The sequence below is a fragment of the Candoia aspera genome, chromosome 1, assembly GCF_035149785.1.
Source record: "Candoia aspera isolate rCanAsp1 chromosome 1, rCanAsp1.hap2, whole genome shotgun sequence".
Taxonomy (NCBI): Eukaryota; Metazoa; Chordata; class Lepidosauria; order Squamata; family Boidae; genus Candoia; species Candoia aspera.
The window spans coordinates 191,159,129-191,172,525 of NC_086153.1; the positions used below are offsets into that span (position 1 = coordinate 191,159,129).

General features: G+C 37.7%; 1 protein-coding gene across 1 annotated transcript in view; it reads left to right on the forward strand.

The window, feature by feature from the left end:
- Positions 1 to 13,397, forward strand: part of CHN1 (chimerin 1) — a 115,408-nt gene that overhangs the window by 45,163 nt on the left and 56,848 nt on the right. The window contains exons 3-5 of the mRNA XM_063318154.1: positions 1,612 to 1,667; positions 9,691 to 9,722; positions 11,503 to 11,616. Coding sequence (XP_063174224.1) covers positions 1,612 to 1,667; positions 9,691 to 9,722; positions 11,503 to 11,616 — 202 coding nt within the window. The remainder of the gene's footprint in view (positions 1 to 1,611; positions 1,668 to 9,690; positions 9,723 to 11,502; positions 11,617 to 13,397) is intronic.

The following is a 13,397-nucleotide window of genomic DNA, read 5'->3' on the forward strand; positions in this document are numbered from 1 at the left end:
TATCCAAAATACAGAACAAAGAGCCCAGAGGCCCTCAGTACTCCTGATCTAGTGAGAGGCAGCAACTCAGGGGAGGGAAGCAAAGGTCGTCACCATTATCAATGGGAAGCACCATCATCCAACGTGAAACACACAATCTTGGGGTCAATCTGACAGGATATCAAGGACATATTAGTGTCTCAGAAGCAGTCAACATTTGTTTGTTTGTTTGTTTGATCAATCCATTTTTATCCTACCTTTGGTTTTGGCCAACACAAGGCAGGATTCTTGATGCTTCTATTTTTCCCAAAATATCAACAATGTGAGGTCGATTGGCCCAAATGTAAGTGTTATAAATTGAAATAGTAAAGACACCTTGCCCAGACTAACCTGGAAGTTTTGGGCTGTTCTTCAGGTGTTGTTTTTTGATGTTTACTAAGTTGGTTTCCACAAGTCTATCTGTGGCTTTGTTACAGGTTTTAACTGTAACGTATTAAGGTCCCATTAATGGTATCCCACTTTTTCCCAATCTGTTAGCTATTTTTTTCCCTAAAGGTACACTGAACTTGCCCCGCCCTGCCCTGCCCCAGTAGTGACCAAGACTTTGGGTTTGCCAGTGAGTTGAAGCCTCTGACATCTCATGCTATTCATTTACTACCATGAAAAATGGCGTTTTTATTTGCTACCACTTCACCTACAGAGATAGGGAACTTTATTCTCCAAGGATACATCCAAGGATAGAGATATGGTCTCTCATAAAGGGAATATTATTTTATGGCCAGTTTTTATGTTTTCATGTAAAGAGATTTGTTTGTCCTGTGTGTCAGGACATGTCTGGAGGGCTCTAACATTTTACTTGAACAGAACAGAATGATTTTATTTGTATGTTATGATAAACCAAAAAAAGAGAAACCTGTACCCAGCATTTGTCAATTGGTGATACCTATTATCCAGGTGTCATATGAATTACCTAAACACTTTCTTCTGTCACAAGTTTGAAGCCAGACTACCATGGCATGGTGACATCTGCTGCATCCCTAAGAGGAATCTCTGTGAAGCTCCAGCATGGTCTTTGGATTTGAGTTTTTTATTAAATGCTATCATTAGGATGTTCAAGCACAGAAGGATGTTTTATCTGAAAGTGTAATCCTGTCTCTAGTCATCTCTTAACAATAAGCTTCCACCTGCTATGTAACGTTCTACTCTCCCATTAGTGTGAGGAAGAGCTGGTTACTTACTTGTTACTAAGATTCTCTGAAAAATCATTGGTGCACGTGCCATACTTCCCTGCTAAATGTGAGCTGACCTTTAGGTTGCAATGTACAAAGTGTTAGTCTCAGGAAAACTAATAGGAATGTGTAGGAGCCTTTTGCTGTAGGGAATATGCTGGGAAAGGTTCCCAACAAAATGTTCAGCTCTAAAAAGGTACTGCACAGATGCAGATTCCCATCTGTTCATTACACAGACCACTTAAGAATCTCAGTTACAGGTAAGTAACAACTACTTTGGTTACTGTGTCCCTGGCACAGAGAGATTCTTCTTCACTAAATAATGCAAAACAAAACAAAACAAGTGCTTGAGTTCAATTCTGTGTTAAGATCTAAAGTGGAATCTCTGTTTACCTTCTCTTAGTGTATCAGCTGCAGCAAGAAGCTCCACATCCTAGAAGAATTACCTGCACATCTGAGGTGGGTACCAAGAAAATAAGAAGATATTGCAGGCTTATTGCTGTGGTAGTTACTCTTTTTTTTGTTTGCAGTCATAGTTCTGCTAGGTCTCCCAACAACAGAATCCTTTCTCTCCCCCAGTTTTTCCCCATACCCATTTTAGTTTCCACAATTGTTCATAGTGACACTATGTTGGTCATATTGTGAGAAATGGAAATAGTGACTGCCCAGCTTAATTTGGAAGAGTACCACTGCTACCACAACTAGATAAACCTGCCATCTTGGAGCACTAATATCAAAGAACACTCTCAGGATCATCCTTAAGGATCTGATGTGCAGCAGGATGTCCAGCCTTTTCCCTCTGATATCTTCAATATGTACTGGGAAAATGAATGAGAATGATGCTTGATGTTGTATTGATGTTTTTATTAATCTCGGCTGTAATCGTCTGTTTATTTTCAGGTTTTTCATTTTGTTCATTTATGGTTATTTAGTTGTTAGCTGCCCAGAGTCCCTTGTTTTAGGTGGGCGGCCGTATGCATTGAATGAATGAATGAATGAATGAATGAGTAGAATAAATAAATGAATAAATAAATATTATTTTTTCTCTCATCCCATTAGACAGATCTAAATTTACTGCAAAAAGTTGATTATAAATCTACCTGTTGGAACAATTATGTCAACAGCTTTCTTTATTGTTCAGTATTATCCCTTTACCTTTTGTCAGATGTCACGCAGGCACTTGACTCTTCAGTTACTCGACCTCCCTACTTAGTAACTAACTAGGAACAGAATCTTGAAGGACTCAGCACAGTTATATGAAAGCTTTTTGCAGACTGAAAGAAGGCCTGTCTACAGTATATAGTTGTTACAGAATACAGGAATCCAGCAATAGTCATACGTGTGTCAGCCCCAGGGTTTAATCGTAGGGGGTTTTCTCCTGCCCTTTCATGGTAATGGACTTTTTACTGCTCTTTTCCCAGAATGGAATGCAGAGGTCATCTGCACCATGTTTACATTATAGTTTTGTCTGGTCTGAAGCTCTCTGCTTTCCTGCCTTGCCAGTCTCAGCCCACAGACCTGTCATGTAGTAAGCAGCTGAATCAGAAAGTAGCATCAATTTTAATTTTCAATATGTTACAGTGCAAGGTGTGACTTGTTATAATGCAGCTCCGGTTCATACTAAGTAGGCATTGAAAATGATTAAAGTTTTAATGTTATAGCAATACTTTCATTATACACCTGAGAGAAGAGGAAATTAATCTTCGAAATGTATTTGTCATTTTGACATGGCTTAAATACTGTCATGGTTTTAATAGCTTATACCACTTAGATACCAAACAGGATTAATTTATTGAATTAAATAGGAGTTTCTTTGTGAAGTTCTTCCAAATATGCCTTAAGCCTTTAGAATGAAGAATAAAACACAAGTAAATATAAAATACTCCCATGCTTTTAAAGAAAGCCATGGTTGCTGCCAGCATTGATTGGCAAACATCTTTAATATTTCTCTAGCAAATATTTATTCCCATCCATAAAGGTTAAAAGTGATCAGAACAAATTAGCAATAATAGTTGGTTCTGCGTGATACTAAGCTTTACATGTAACACAGTGTCTTTTCACTCTGGCTCTGAGTTTGACACATTAATAGCAATTTAATAGGCATTCATCAAAGTAACCCAAGTGGTTTATATTCATTGCTCTCATCCCTTTAAGGTTAGGTGTAAGCAAAGATGTAGGCTTTCATGCACATATTCTTAGCTGTCAATGGAATTATATGCACTCCTAGGTGCTGAGTTCTGATCCTTCTTTCAGAAGTTCTGCTGAGAAGATGGTACTTGGCCCAAGTCAGTTCATCAACAATTACATCAATAGTCTCTTCAGGTGGGAGCAGGGAGGAGGAGTCCATCTGCCAAATGAATGGCCAGTGGTCCATGCACAGACCAGCTCCTGGTCAGAAACACACCTGCAAGAACTATATGTCTGCACACTGCTGCATAAACAGGGGCCAGATGAGTTTCATGCATGTCTTTTCTCCAGTTAGGTCTTCAGTGACTAAGAATTTCAATAATCTTATGAATGATTGTGTTTGTTAAGGTCCCTCTAAAATGGAGTATCTTTCAGTGTTTAACCAGAGAGATAGAGGGAAAAAAATGGGAATGCAGCAAAGTTAGGCAAAAACATAGGTATATTGTTAGCATATGGCTGAAAGCTTTGATAATAGAGTTTGAGATGTTCTCATGGACAATACAGATGGAATCAGAAGTTCAGCTTTTTAATCAATATATGATTAGTGCATTGTTTGCTTTTCCTCCCTTGCTTATCTGCCATTTCCCCTTGGAGTGTTCCAAATTCCTTTGCTACTATCCTACATCTTTCAACAACAGTTTTATGTATCCTTTGTAGAAACTTTCTGTGAGATCACTTTTTTGGTGTCCGCTGCTTCCTGCACATATCCTTCTGCCTCTTTGTCATCAATCCAGTTGTAACAGATAGCTGACTTAAAGTGGCATTATGAAGAACAATAATTATCTGATTTTTTATTTATATGATGGAACTAAATTAAAAAATACTTGAAGTTCACAGTGGTGGAAGCTGATCACCATTCATAATATATCTCCGAGATATAGTATCAGTTGTACTGAAATTATGGAGTTATTTTATGATGTTAACAGTGTGTGACATTTCTTGACACCCCGAAGTGAAACGAAACAACAGCACTTCTTATTTGGGTATTTACAAGTGGATCTAATGTTCATTCCTACTTTAGTGTAAAGTAATACAGGCAGTGCACTTTTCAAATATCCTGGATAACTGCAGTGGAGCTAGGTTGTGGACCTTGATCATAACAGTGTCTACAGCTGTAGAAGAAGATAGAAAAAGGATGTCCAAAATGTGTTAAGATGAAGATTAGAGTAGCTTCAAAAAATCAGGGCTTTGTTTATTTCTGGTTCATTTACAGTCCCATAGGACTGAAGTCAGGAAAGCAATTAAATGCATGCTTATTCAGAAATTGGATTTATGTATGCATTAACCTGGAGGGGCCCTGAAAGGTTCTGAAAAGCTTAGCAAAGCAAATTTGGAAAGATACCACTTGTTTTCAACATCTAACCTCTAAATGTTAAATATTAGGGTGTTCTCAGAATAACAGTTCAGAGTGTTTCCTGTTTTTGCTCTTAATACTTCAGATTGTCAAAAGTGAAGGAAAGTCATTTTTAAACACAATGTCTTTGTTGTCAGAATATTTTTTCTTCATTTATGTTATAATTGTAGGGATAGTAAAATCTGATTTCAGGAGCTTTAGTGCTGTGAAACTAAAGATTCTAATTTCATCCAATAGTTTCCTGAAATGAACTTTTATGTAGAGTATGTAAGGCTAAAATACTATCCCAGTCTCTTTTACAGAGGACATTTGTAATATGAAACAACATCTAGAACATAGTGCATTAACTTATTTGAATAAAACCATACTCCATGAAGAAAATAGGATTTTTATATGTATACTTGAATTTGATTGTCATTTTTTAAAACAACTATGCAACCCTGAATCATGCTGGGCAAAGGTACAATAATAATAAGTTCTTGAGGTCCTGTTGTCAACATACTTGGCCTTTTTGCTTTGTTTTTTTGACCCTTTGCCTGGGCATTAGCATTCTTCTTAGAGCAGGGGCCAGCTAGTGCTGTCTTCTCAGAGAAACTGAATTGTTGTTGTTGTTTATTCGTTTAGTCGCTTCCGACTCTTCGTGACTTCATGGACCAGCCCACGCCAGAGCTTCCTGTCGGTCGTCAACACCCCCAGCTCCCCCAGGGACGAGTCCGTCACCTCTAGAATATCATCCATCCACCTTGGCCTTGGTCGGCCCCTCTTCCTTTTGCCTTCCACTCTCCCTAGCATCAGCACCTTCTCCAGGCTGTCCTGTCTTCTCATTATGTGGCCAAAGTATTTCAGTTTTGCCTTTAATATCATTCCCTCAAGTGAGCAGTCTGGCTTTATTTCCTGGAGCATGGACTGGTTTGATCTTCTTGCAGTCCAAGGCACTCTCAGAATTTTCTTCCAGCACCACAGTTCCAAAGCATCGATCTTCCTTCTCTCAGCCTTCCTTATGGTCCAGCTCTCGCAGCCATATGTTACTACGGGGAACACCATTGCTTTAACTATGCGGGCCTTTGTTGTCAGTGTGATGTCTCTGCTCTTAACTATTTTATCGAGATTTGTCATTGCTCTTCTCCCAAGGATTAAGCGTCTTCTGATTTCCTGACTGCATTCAGCATCTGCAGTAATCTTTGCACCTAGGAATACAAAGTCTTTCACTGCTTCTACATTTTCTCCCTCTATTTGCCAGTTATCAGTCAAGCTGGTTGCCATAATCTTGGTTTTTTTGAGGCTGAGCTGCAAGCCAACTTTTGCACTTTCTTCTTTCACCTTCATCATAAGGCTCCTCAGTTCCTCTTCACTTTCAGCCATCAAAGTGGTATCATCTGCATATCTGAGATTGTTAATGTTTCTTCCAGCGATTTTAACTCCAGCCTTGGATTCCTCAAGCCCAGCATGTCGCATGATGTGTTCTGCATACAAGTTGAATAGGTAGGGTGAGAGTATACAGCCCTGCTGTACTCCTTTCCCAATCTTAAACCAGTCCGTTGTTCCGTGGTCTGTTCTTACTGTCGCTACCTGGTCGTTATACAGATTCTTCAGGAGGCATACAAGATGACTTGGTATCCCCATACCACTAAGAACTTGCCACAATTTGTTGTGGTCCACACAGTCAAAGGCTTTAGAATAAAACAGAAATAGATGTTTTTCTGAAACTCCCTGGCTTTTTCCATTATCCAGTGGATATTGGCAATTTGGTCTCTAGTTCCTCTGCCTTTTCTAAAGCCAGCTTGTACATCTGGCAATTCTCGCTCCATGAACTGCTGAAGTCTACCTTGCAGGATCTTGAGCATTACCTTACTGGCATGTGAAATGAGTGCCACTGTTCGATAGTTTGAACATTCTTTAGTGTTGCCCTTTTTTGGTATGGGGATATAAGTTGATTTTTTCCAATCTGATGGCCATTCTTGTGTTTTCCAAATTTGCTGGCATATAGCATGCATTACCTTGACAGCATCATCTTGCAAGATTTTGAACAGTTCAGCTGGGATGCCATCGTCTCCTACTGCCTTGTTATTAGCAATGCTTCTTAAGGCTCATTCAACCTCACTCTTCAGGATGTCTGGCTCTAGCTCACTGACCACACCGTCAAAGCTATCCCCGATATTGTTATCCTTCCTATACAGGTCTTCCGTATATTCTTGCCCCCTTTTCTTGATCTCTTCTTCTTCTGTTAGGTCCTTGCCATCTTTGTTTTTGATCGTACCCATTTTGGCCTGGAATTTACCTCCAATGTTTCTAATTTTCTGGAAGAGGTCTCTTGTCCTTCCTATTCTATTGTCTTCTTCCACTTCTGCGCATTGCTTGTTTAAAAATAATTCCTTATCTCTTCTGGCTAACCTCTGGAATTTTGCATTTAATTGGGCATATGTCCCCCTATCACTGTTGCCTTTTGCTTTCCTAGTGTCTCAGCAGACAGCCATTTTGCCTTCTTGGTTTTCTCTTTCTTTGGGAGGTAAAGGTACAATAATAATAAGTTCTTGAGGTCCTGTTGTCAACATACTTGGCCTTTTTGCTTTGTTTTTTTGACCCTTTGCCTGGGCATTAGCATTCTTCTTAGAGCAGGGGCCAGCTAGTGCTGTCTTCTCAGAGAAACTGAATTGTTACATTGTATAAATATATTGGAAATAATAACTGAACTTAACTAAAAACAACTTGGCACCTTTCTATCCAGTTTCTTTTAATACGGTGTTGGTTAGGGCTATGCAAAGCATTTGAATATCTGAGGCACCCCTCCTCCAGAAGGATCTGCATGCCTGCTTCAGAGGTTTTCCCGGGTCATCTCTGCATGCATCTGCATGGACAGCCGCTTCACTGACAGGGAAGTGTTCAGTGTGCATGCACACCCACGTGCAGATGACCTGTGGCACTCCTACTGAACACTAACCCCAGAGAAAGGGCTGTTTCCAGTGCTGAGAATTCAGAATGAACATTTGTTGGGCCTGGAGAGACAAGGGGGGGAAATAAAGCAGGACTGCATTTTTAGGGATTGACTATATGGCATGGTTGACTGCAGAGCAGTAGAATTTAGAATCCATCTCTGGCACAAAAATTACTTCAGCAGAGAAGACCGATAAGAGATAAAACGCTGCTGGTAGAGGGAGATGACAGCAAATTCAGGGGTGAATTATATAATGGCTAGGTCTTCCCAAATACCTAGGGTATTTTTTTATCACCCAAGTATTTGTAGATTATTTCCCCTTGTCATTTTGGAGAATGAGGTTGTTTTGTGATTAAGGGAATAGAAAAGAAATAGCATAGAAGTGATAGAATAGAAAACAGCTGGCATTTCCCAAACAGTTTAATGACTCAATTGTAGTTACAACTGTTTTCATCACCTTGGTGGGGGGTTTGTTGTTATTTATCTAGATACTTCATCGCTGTTGACTTCCTGCACTTTTGTTTATGTGACGTGAGCTCATACATGTCTTCTGCATATGCTGCTTCCAACTGATTACGGTTGTGACAGGGAACTCAGGGCCCTCCAGATGTTGCTGAATAATATATTTTAGCAATCCCAATCAGAATAGCTAATTGTGACTGATATAGGGAACTGTAGTTCAACATTGTTCAGTGCCTGTGGTGCCACAAATTTGCCGTCACCACACTAAGGCTTTTCATAAGGATGTATGTACACACATACATAGAGTTCTCTGTTCATCTGCTCCCTTCAGTGAGTTACTCCTCAGTGGAAGCATCTCAGGTGTGCCAAGGTCAGCAGACAACACTGGCCTCTGTAGTTTACCTCTTCATGGTGCTCTGTGAAGAGGTAAACTGCATTGTTTCCACTGTCAGCAGTTCCCACAGTCTAATCAGCTTTAAGACAAAGGTCTGGAATTTGATTGTCATCAGGGAGGATACACTGAACTTTGGAGAAAAATGTGTTTTGTTCTGTTTTTAATAGATTTTATCATTAGACACAGGTTCTGTTCTCTGCCTCTTTACATGCATCCATGCTTTATTCCCTATCAGCACCTATTTGGTTCAGACTTAAGTTTGGTAGGCTCCATGCTATGGTCAGTGTGCTTCTGAACAACAAATACTGTGGGGGGCGGGGGGGAAGGATGGGAGAGGCTTCTTGCCTTTATGTCTTTGCTGGCTTTCAGGAGTTATCTTCTTGTCTCTTGTGGGGGAAAAAAAGGATGGTAGACTAAATTGTCCTTTGATCTGTTACAGAAAAGCACTTTTTACATTCTTTGTTACTTGGAATTGAACACAGTGACTGTATTCACAGGACTTTTGCTAGGATTTTTTAAAATCATGATTTGATGAACAGGCCAAAAGTCATGGCTTGTATCTAAGTTAAATCATAATGTGGATTAACAGATTGTGTGAAATTTAGAGCAAGGAAAGTGTGACTTATAATGTTTCATGTTAACCAGGGATGAGAGAGAGGACTCTTCTATGTTACTTGCTTTCAATTGTTTTTCTGTCCTGGTTCATCTACTGGAGAGACCCTTCCGGTCCTATCCTACCTGGATCACATTGTGATAATTCATGTTCACTGTGTTATGCATGCAAATGGATATAATGTTATACAATGGTAGAATGTGGCTTCTGCAGAGCTTTCTAAGCACAACTCAGATATGAAATTATTCTTTAATATTAGAAGTTTTTTGTTAATAAAGTTGTGGCATCCAGCTTTATTCTAAGCTTTAAAAATAATTAGAAATTAGCCTGCATTTGTCTTTACAAGTTGAAATTAACACCGTTAAATAAAACAAGGTTTCTTAACTTTAATTGTTGGAGAAATTCAGCAATTTTTCTAATCTAGTAACAATTGGAGAAAATACAAAGTCTTAATTCTTAATCAAATTCATAATAAATGGAGCTGATTTTTTATAATACCTATATATTCAAGTAAAATATTGCTGCTTTCTTTTTCACTAGGTGGAGAACAGACCTAAATACTATGGACGGGAGTAAGTAGTATGATGCTTTCAATTCATTGCCTTGAACTATTAAGCAAATATTAAAAATACGGCCATTGGCTACTTTTTCTGTTCTTTCTTTTTTCCACTTGCTCATACTGCCTCAATTTATCTTACAGAGGCTATATATAGAGGGAGGATTATTTTGTAATTTGCTTGTGGTTTCAGCATAGGCTATCTTGTTCAACCATCAGTAGTTCATAGGATAAAATGTTGACATGTACAATCTCAGTAATCAAATCAGATTTCTTTCCAGTCTGGCTGAACTTAACACAAGAAAGCAAGAACATTCCTAATTCTTACATATTTTCAGCAGTAAAAATCAGTAATTTAGAAAATTTGTATAAGGGTGATTTGGTTCCTTTAAATATATAATTCCATTTGGAATTTGACTTAGATCTGCAGCTTTCGGCAAATTTATGCAACCAGTAAAATCAAATTTTTCCTCAGTTCTAGAATTATTGATGATAGAGGAGATTCGATTCTTTCATTGCTTCTGTTATCACACCTTCCTTATATATCAGAAAATAGCATTAAAGAATTAGGAGTGACGTTAGCAGTGATATTCTGTATCACCTATAAAGCTTCCTGAATGAGAAGTTGAATTAGGTCCTAGTTCCCCCAAAACCCTGTTCAGTGTACTTTGGTTCCTAACAATTTTGGTTAGTGATACTTTTAACTCAGATTGCTTACTAGTCTGATGGACAATATATGCTGGTAAATATTGACTATTTCTGACTATTTTTATTCACTGAAAGTATCTCTGAAGCTTGGAATGTTCATATCACTAACAGGGATTTTTTATTTTTATATATGAATGTTCACATTTGCCACATATGATATTCACTGCTTTGACATTTGTTATAGTGACGTTTATAAATGATATGTATATTTGGAAAAATAGGCTATGAGATTAATGGTATTTTGCTTTTTATGAGTTAAATTGGATCAAACAAATAGAATTTGTTCACGGACAAAATATGATTGTGTATGAGAGGGACTATCTATCAAAGCATTTGAAGGAGGTGTTTTGCAATAAGCATTAGCACATGCAAAGTACTACTTTTCAAATCATTCATGCATCTGCATCTTTTGCAAGACTCAAATAGCTGTTTTGAGGGCAGTCCTTAGCCTCTGCATGCATGCATAGACCATTCATCTGCTGGGACAAAGTGGCTGTGCCTCCACATATGTGTAGAGTCTGCTAGGGACAGCTTTTGAAGCAACATGCAAGCTTTGCAAAAGATGCAGCTGCTTTAACAGTTCAAAGAGAAGTGCTTCATTCATGCCCAGTAAAGCACCTTTTTCAGTAGTTTGCACAGCTGTAGTGCACATTATTGGAAAAAATATGTGTGAATTATGATACTGAGATGAGATTCAGATTGAAAACTTGTCCTTAGGATTCAGCCAGGGATTCTTACATTTTCACTGTTGAGAAATATGTGCAGTCTTAATGTTGATGAGAATCAAAGATAAAATGGCAACTTTCTATAAATTGAGATGATCAGAAGTACCTGATATAAACTGAATTTACTTAGTGTGTAGGGTGTTTTTGTGTATAAACACTGAAAATAAACAACCTATTTACATGTGAAGTAGAGAAATCAACATGATTATATTCAGAAAAAACTTTAGTTTTTTTATGCATTTCTTTAAAAAATAAAGGTGTTTTTTAATGAAAAAAAATAAGACTTTGCTTTTTTCTGATATATTTTTCTTCCAAAAACGTTATATTGTTGTTGTGATGATATAGACAGACTTTGTTTTTCAGGTTTCATGGGATGATATCAAGAGAAGAAGCAGATCAATTATTGAGCGTAGCAGAGGGAAGTTATCTTATTCGTGAAAGCCAACGACAACCTGGAACATACACTTTGGCTTTAAGGTTGGTAATTAATATTTCATTTCTACAATATAAGAATATTTATATTCTTGCAGGGGGTGAAATTAAAATTATTGCTTTCTAATTTTATTTATGGGACTTTTTGAAATAGTCAAGGTTTAACCAATTCAGTTATTAATACTTAGTTCTAATACAGTGTTTAAAGTGTTTTAAACTTAATAGACAGTTGAAACACTGGTGTATTAAAAAAAATAGTCAAGAGGTTACCTGAAATCAGCCTTTCCCAACTTGGTGCTCTCCAGATGTGTTTGAGAAATCTGAGAAGAATCATCCAAACTTCTGGAAAGCATCTGTTTGGAAAGCTGCTTTAGATCTTCCTGTCATTTAAAAGTTACAAAGAGAACTTAATGGCTGAAAACTAAATGTGTTAGTCTTCAAGGTACTGCAAAATTCTTTGTTGTTTTTGATGCAAAAGACTAACATGGCCACCCCTTTGAAAAATTCTTACTCCATTTCCTCCTCTAATGCTGCTGCTTTTTCTGCTCCTGTCTTTTATCTCTTTAGACTTTAAGCTCATTTTGATGCAAGCAGCCTTCTTTTTTCTTCTTGTATTTTCTAGTGAAAAATAATATGCATTAATAGTGCAGTCAAAAAGAAAACAAAAATAGTACTGGCATTTGACCACAGTTTTTAAAAGAGGAAGTATAAAAATTAGCTCAGTCCTTCTGTGTTGGAGGGGTGTGTGTGTGTGTAGTAAGCATAACAACCTTTCAGTTGTCTTTTGATACAATCAAATCTCTGATTGTTTGTGGAGCAGGGTATACACTGGCTTGATAGCTTCCCAGTACTTTGATGCTGAAGCTTTAATCTCCTTTCCCTTCCCTAGTAGAAATATAGTGATATCAGAGTCCACACTGATGCATTCTGAGCTTACAGATGGGAATCCATTGTGTTGGGTTTTATTCAGTTGCAATGCAGATACAAAAAGCAATGTGAGGATTGAGGTTCTAAATATTAGTTAAATTAATTACATTAGAGAGGGTTTTTTAAATTATAAGTCCTGTTTGTATGTAGCTTTGTTGAAGTCAAATAAACTAATTAACCAGAAGCATAATAAACTAGGCTGGACCTATTTCGTACTGATCTGCAGCTGTGCAGACCAGCCATACAATCCCACAAAAAGAGTGCCACATTTATTCTCCCATGTGTTCCACAGTGCCTTTGTGAAGCTGAAGCTGAAGTGCTGCAGAATCCTACTGATTAGTACAGTACTTGGATAGGAGACCATCAGCAACTAGTAGGACTGTAAGACAGATATATTTTTTTAAAATTCCTGAAGGTGAGAGTGGCACATCATTTTTATATTGTTGCCACAAGACTTTACCTTTTTTAAAAAAATAATTGGTCCAATTTTCCATGGATGGAAGCCAGAAACCTTAATTATGCCCACTTCTTTTAGAACATCCATGTGTGAAACTTAGTGGTTTGTTATGCATGGTAAAGACTCTTGATTAAGTCATTCACGTGTTTGCAAGCTACATGTTTTTGGCTTTTGAATTCTTCTCAGTCATCTGTTTTGTTTTGTTTTGTTTTGTTTTGTTTTGTTTTGTTTTGTTTTGTTTTGTTTTGTTTTGTTTTGTTTTGTTTTGTTTTGTTTTGAACTTGCTTCTCATTGAAATTTTGGAGACTCTTTGTTTTCTGATGGAACTGCCATCTTAAATGAGTTTCATCCTGCTGTGAACTCCTGTAGTACATGCTTTTTTAAAACTTACTGTAACCATCCTTGTGCACAATCTGCCGTGGAAATATAGTATTTTTGATTT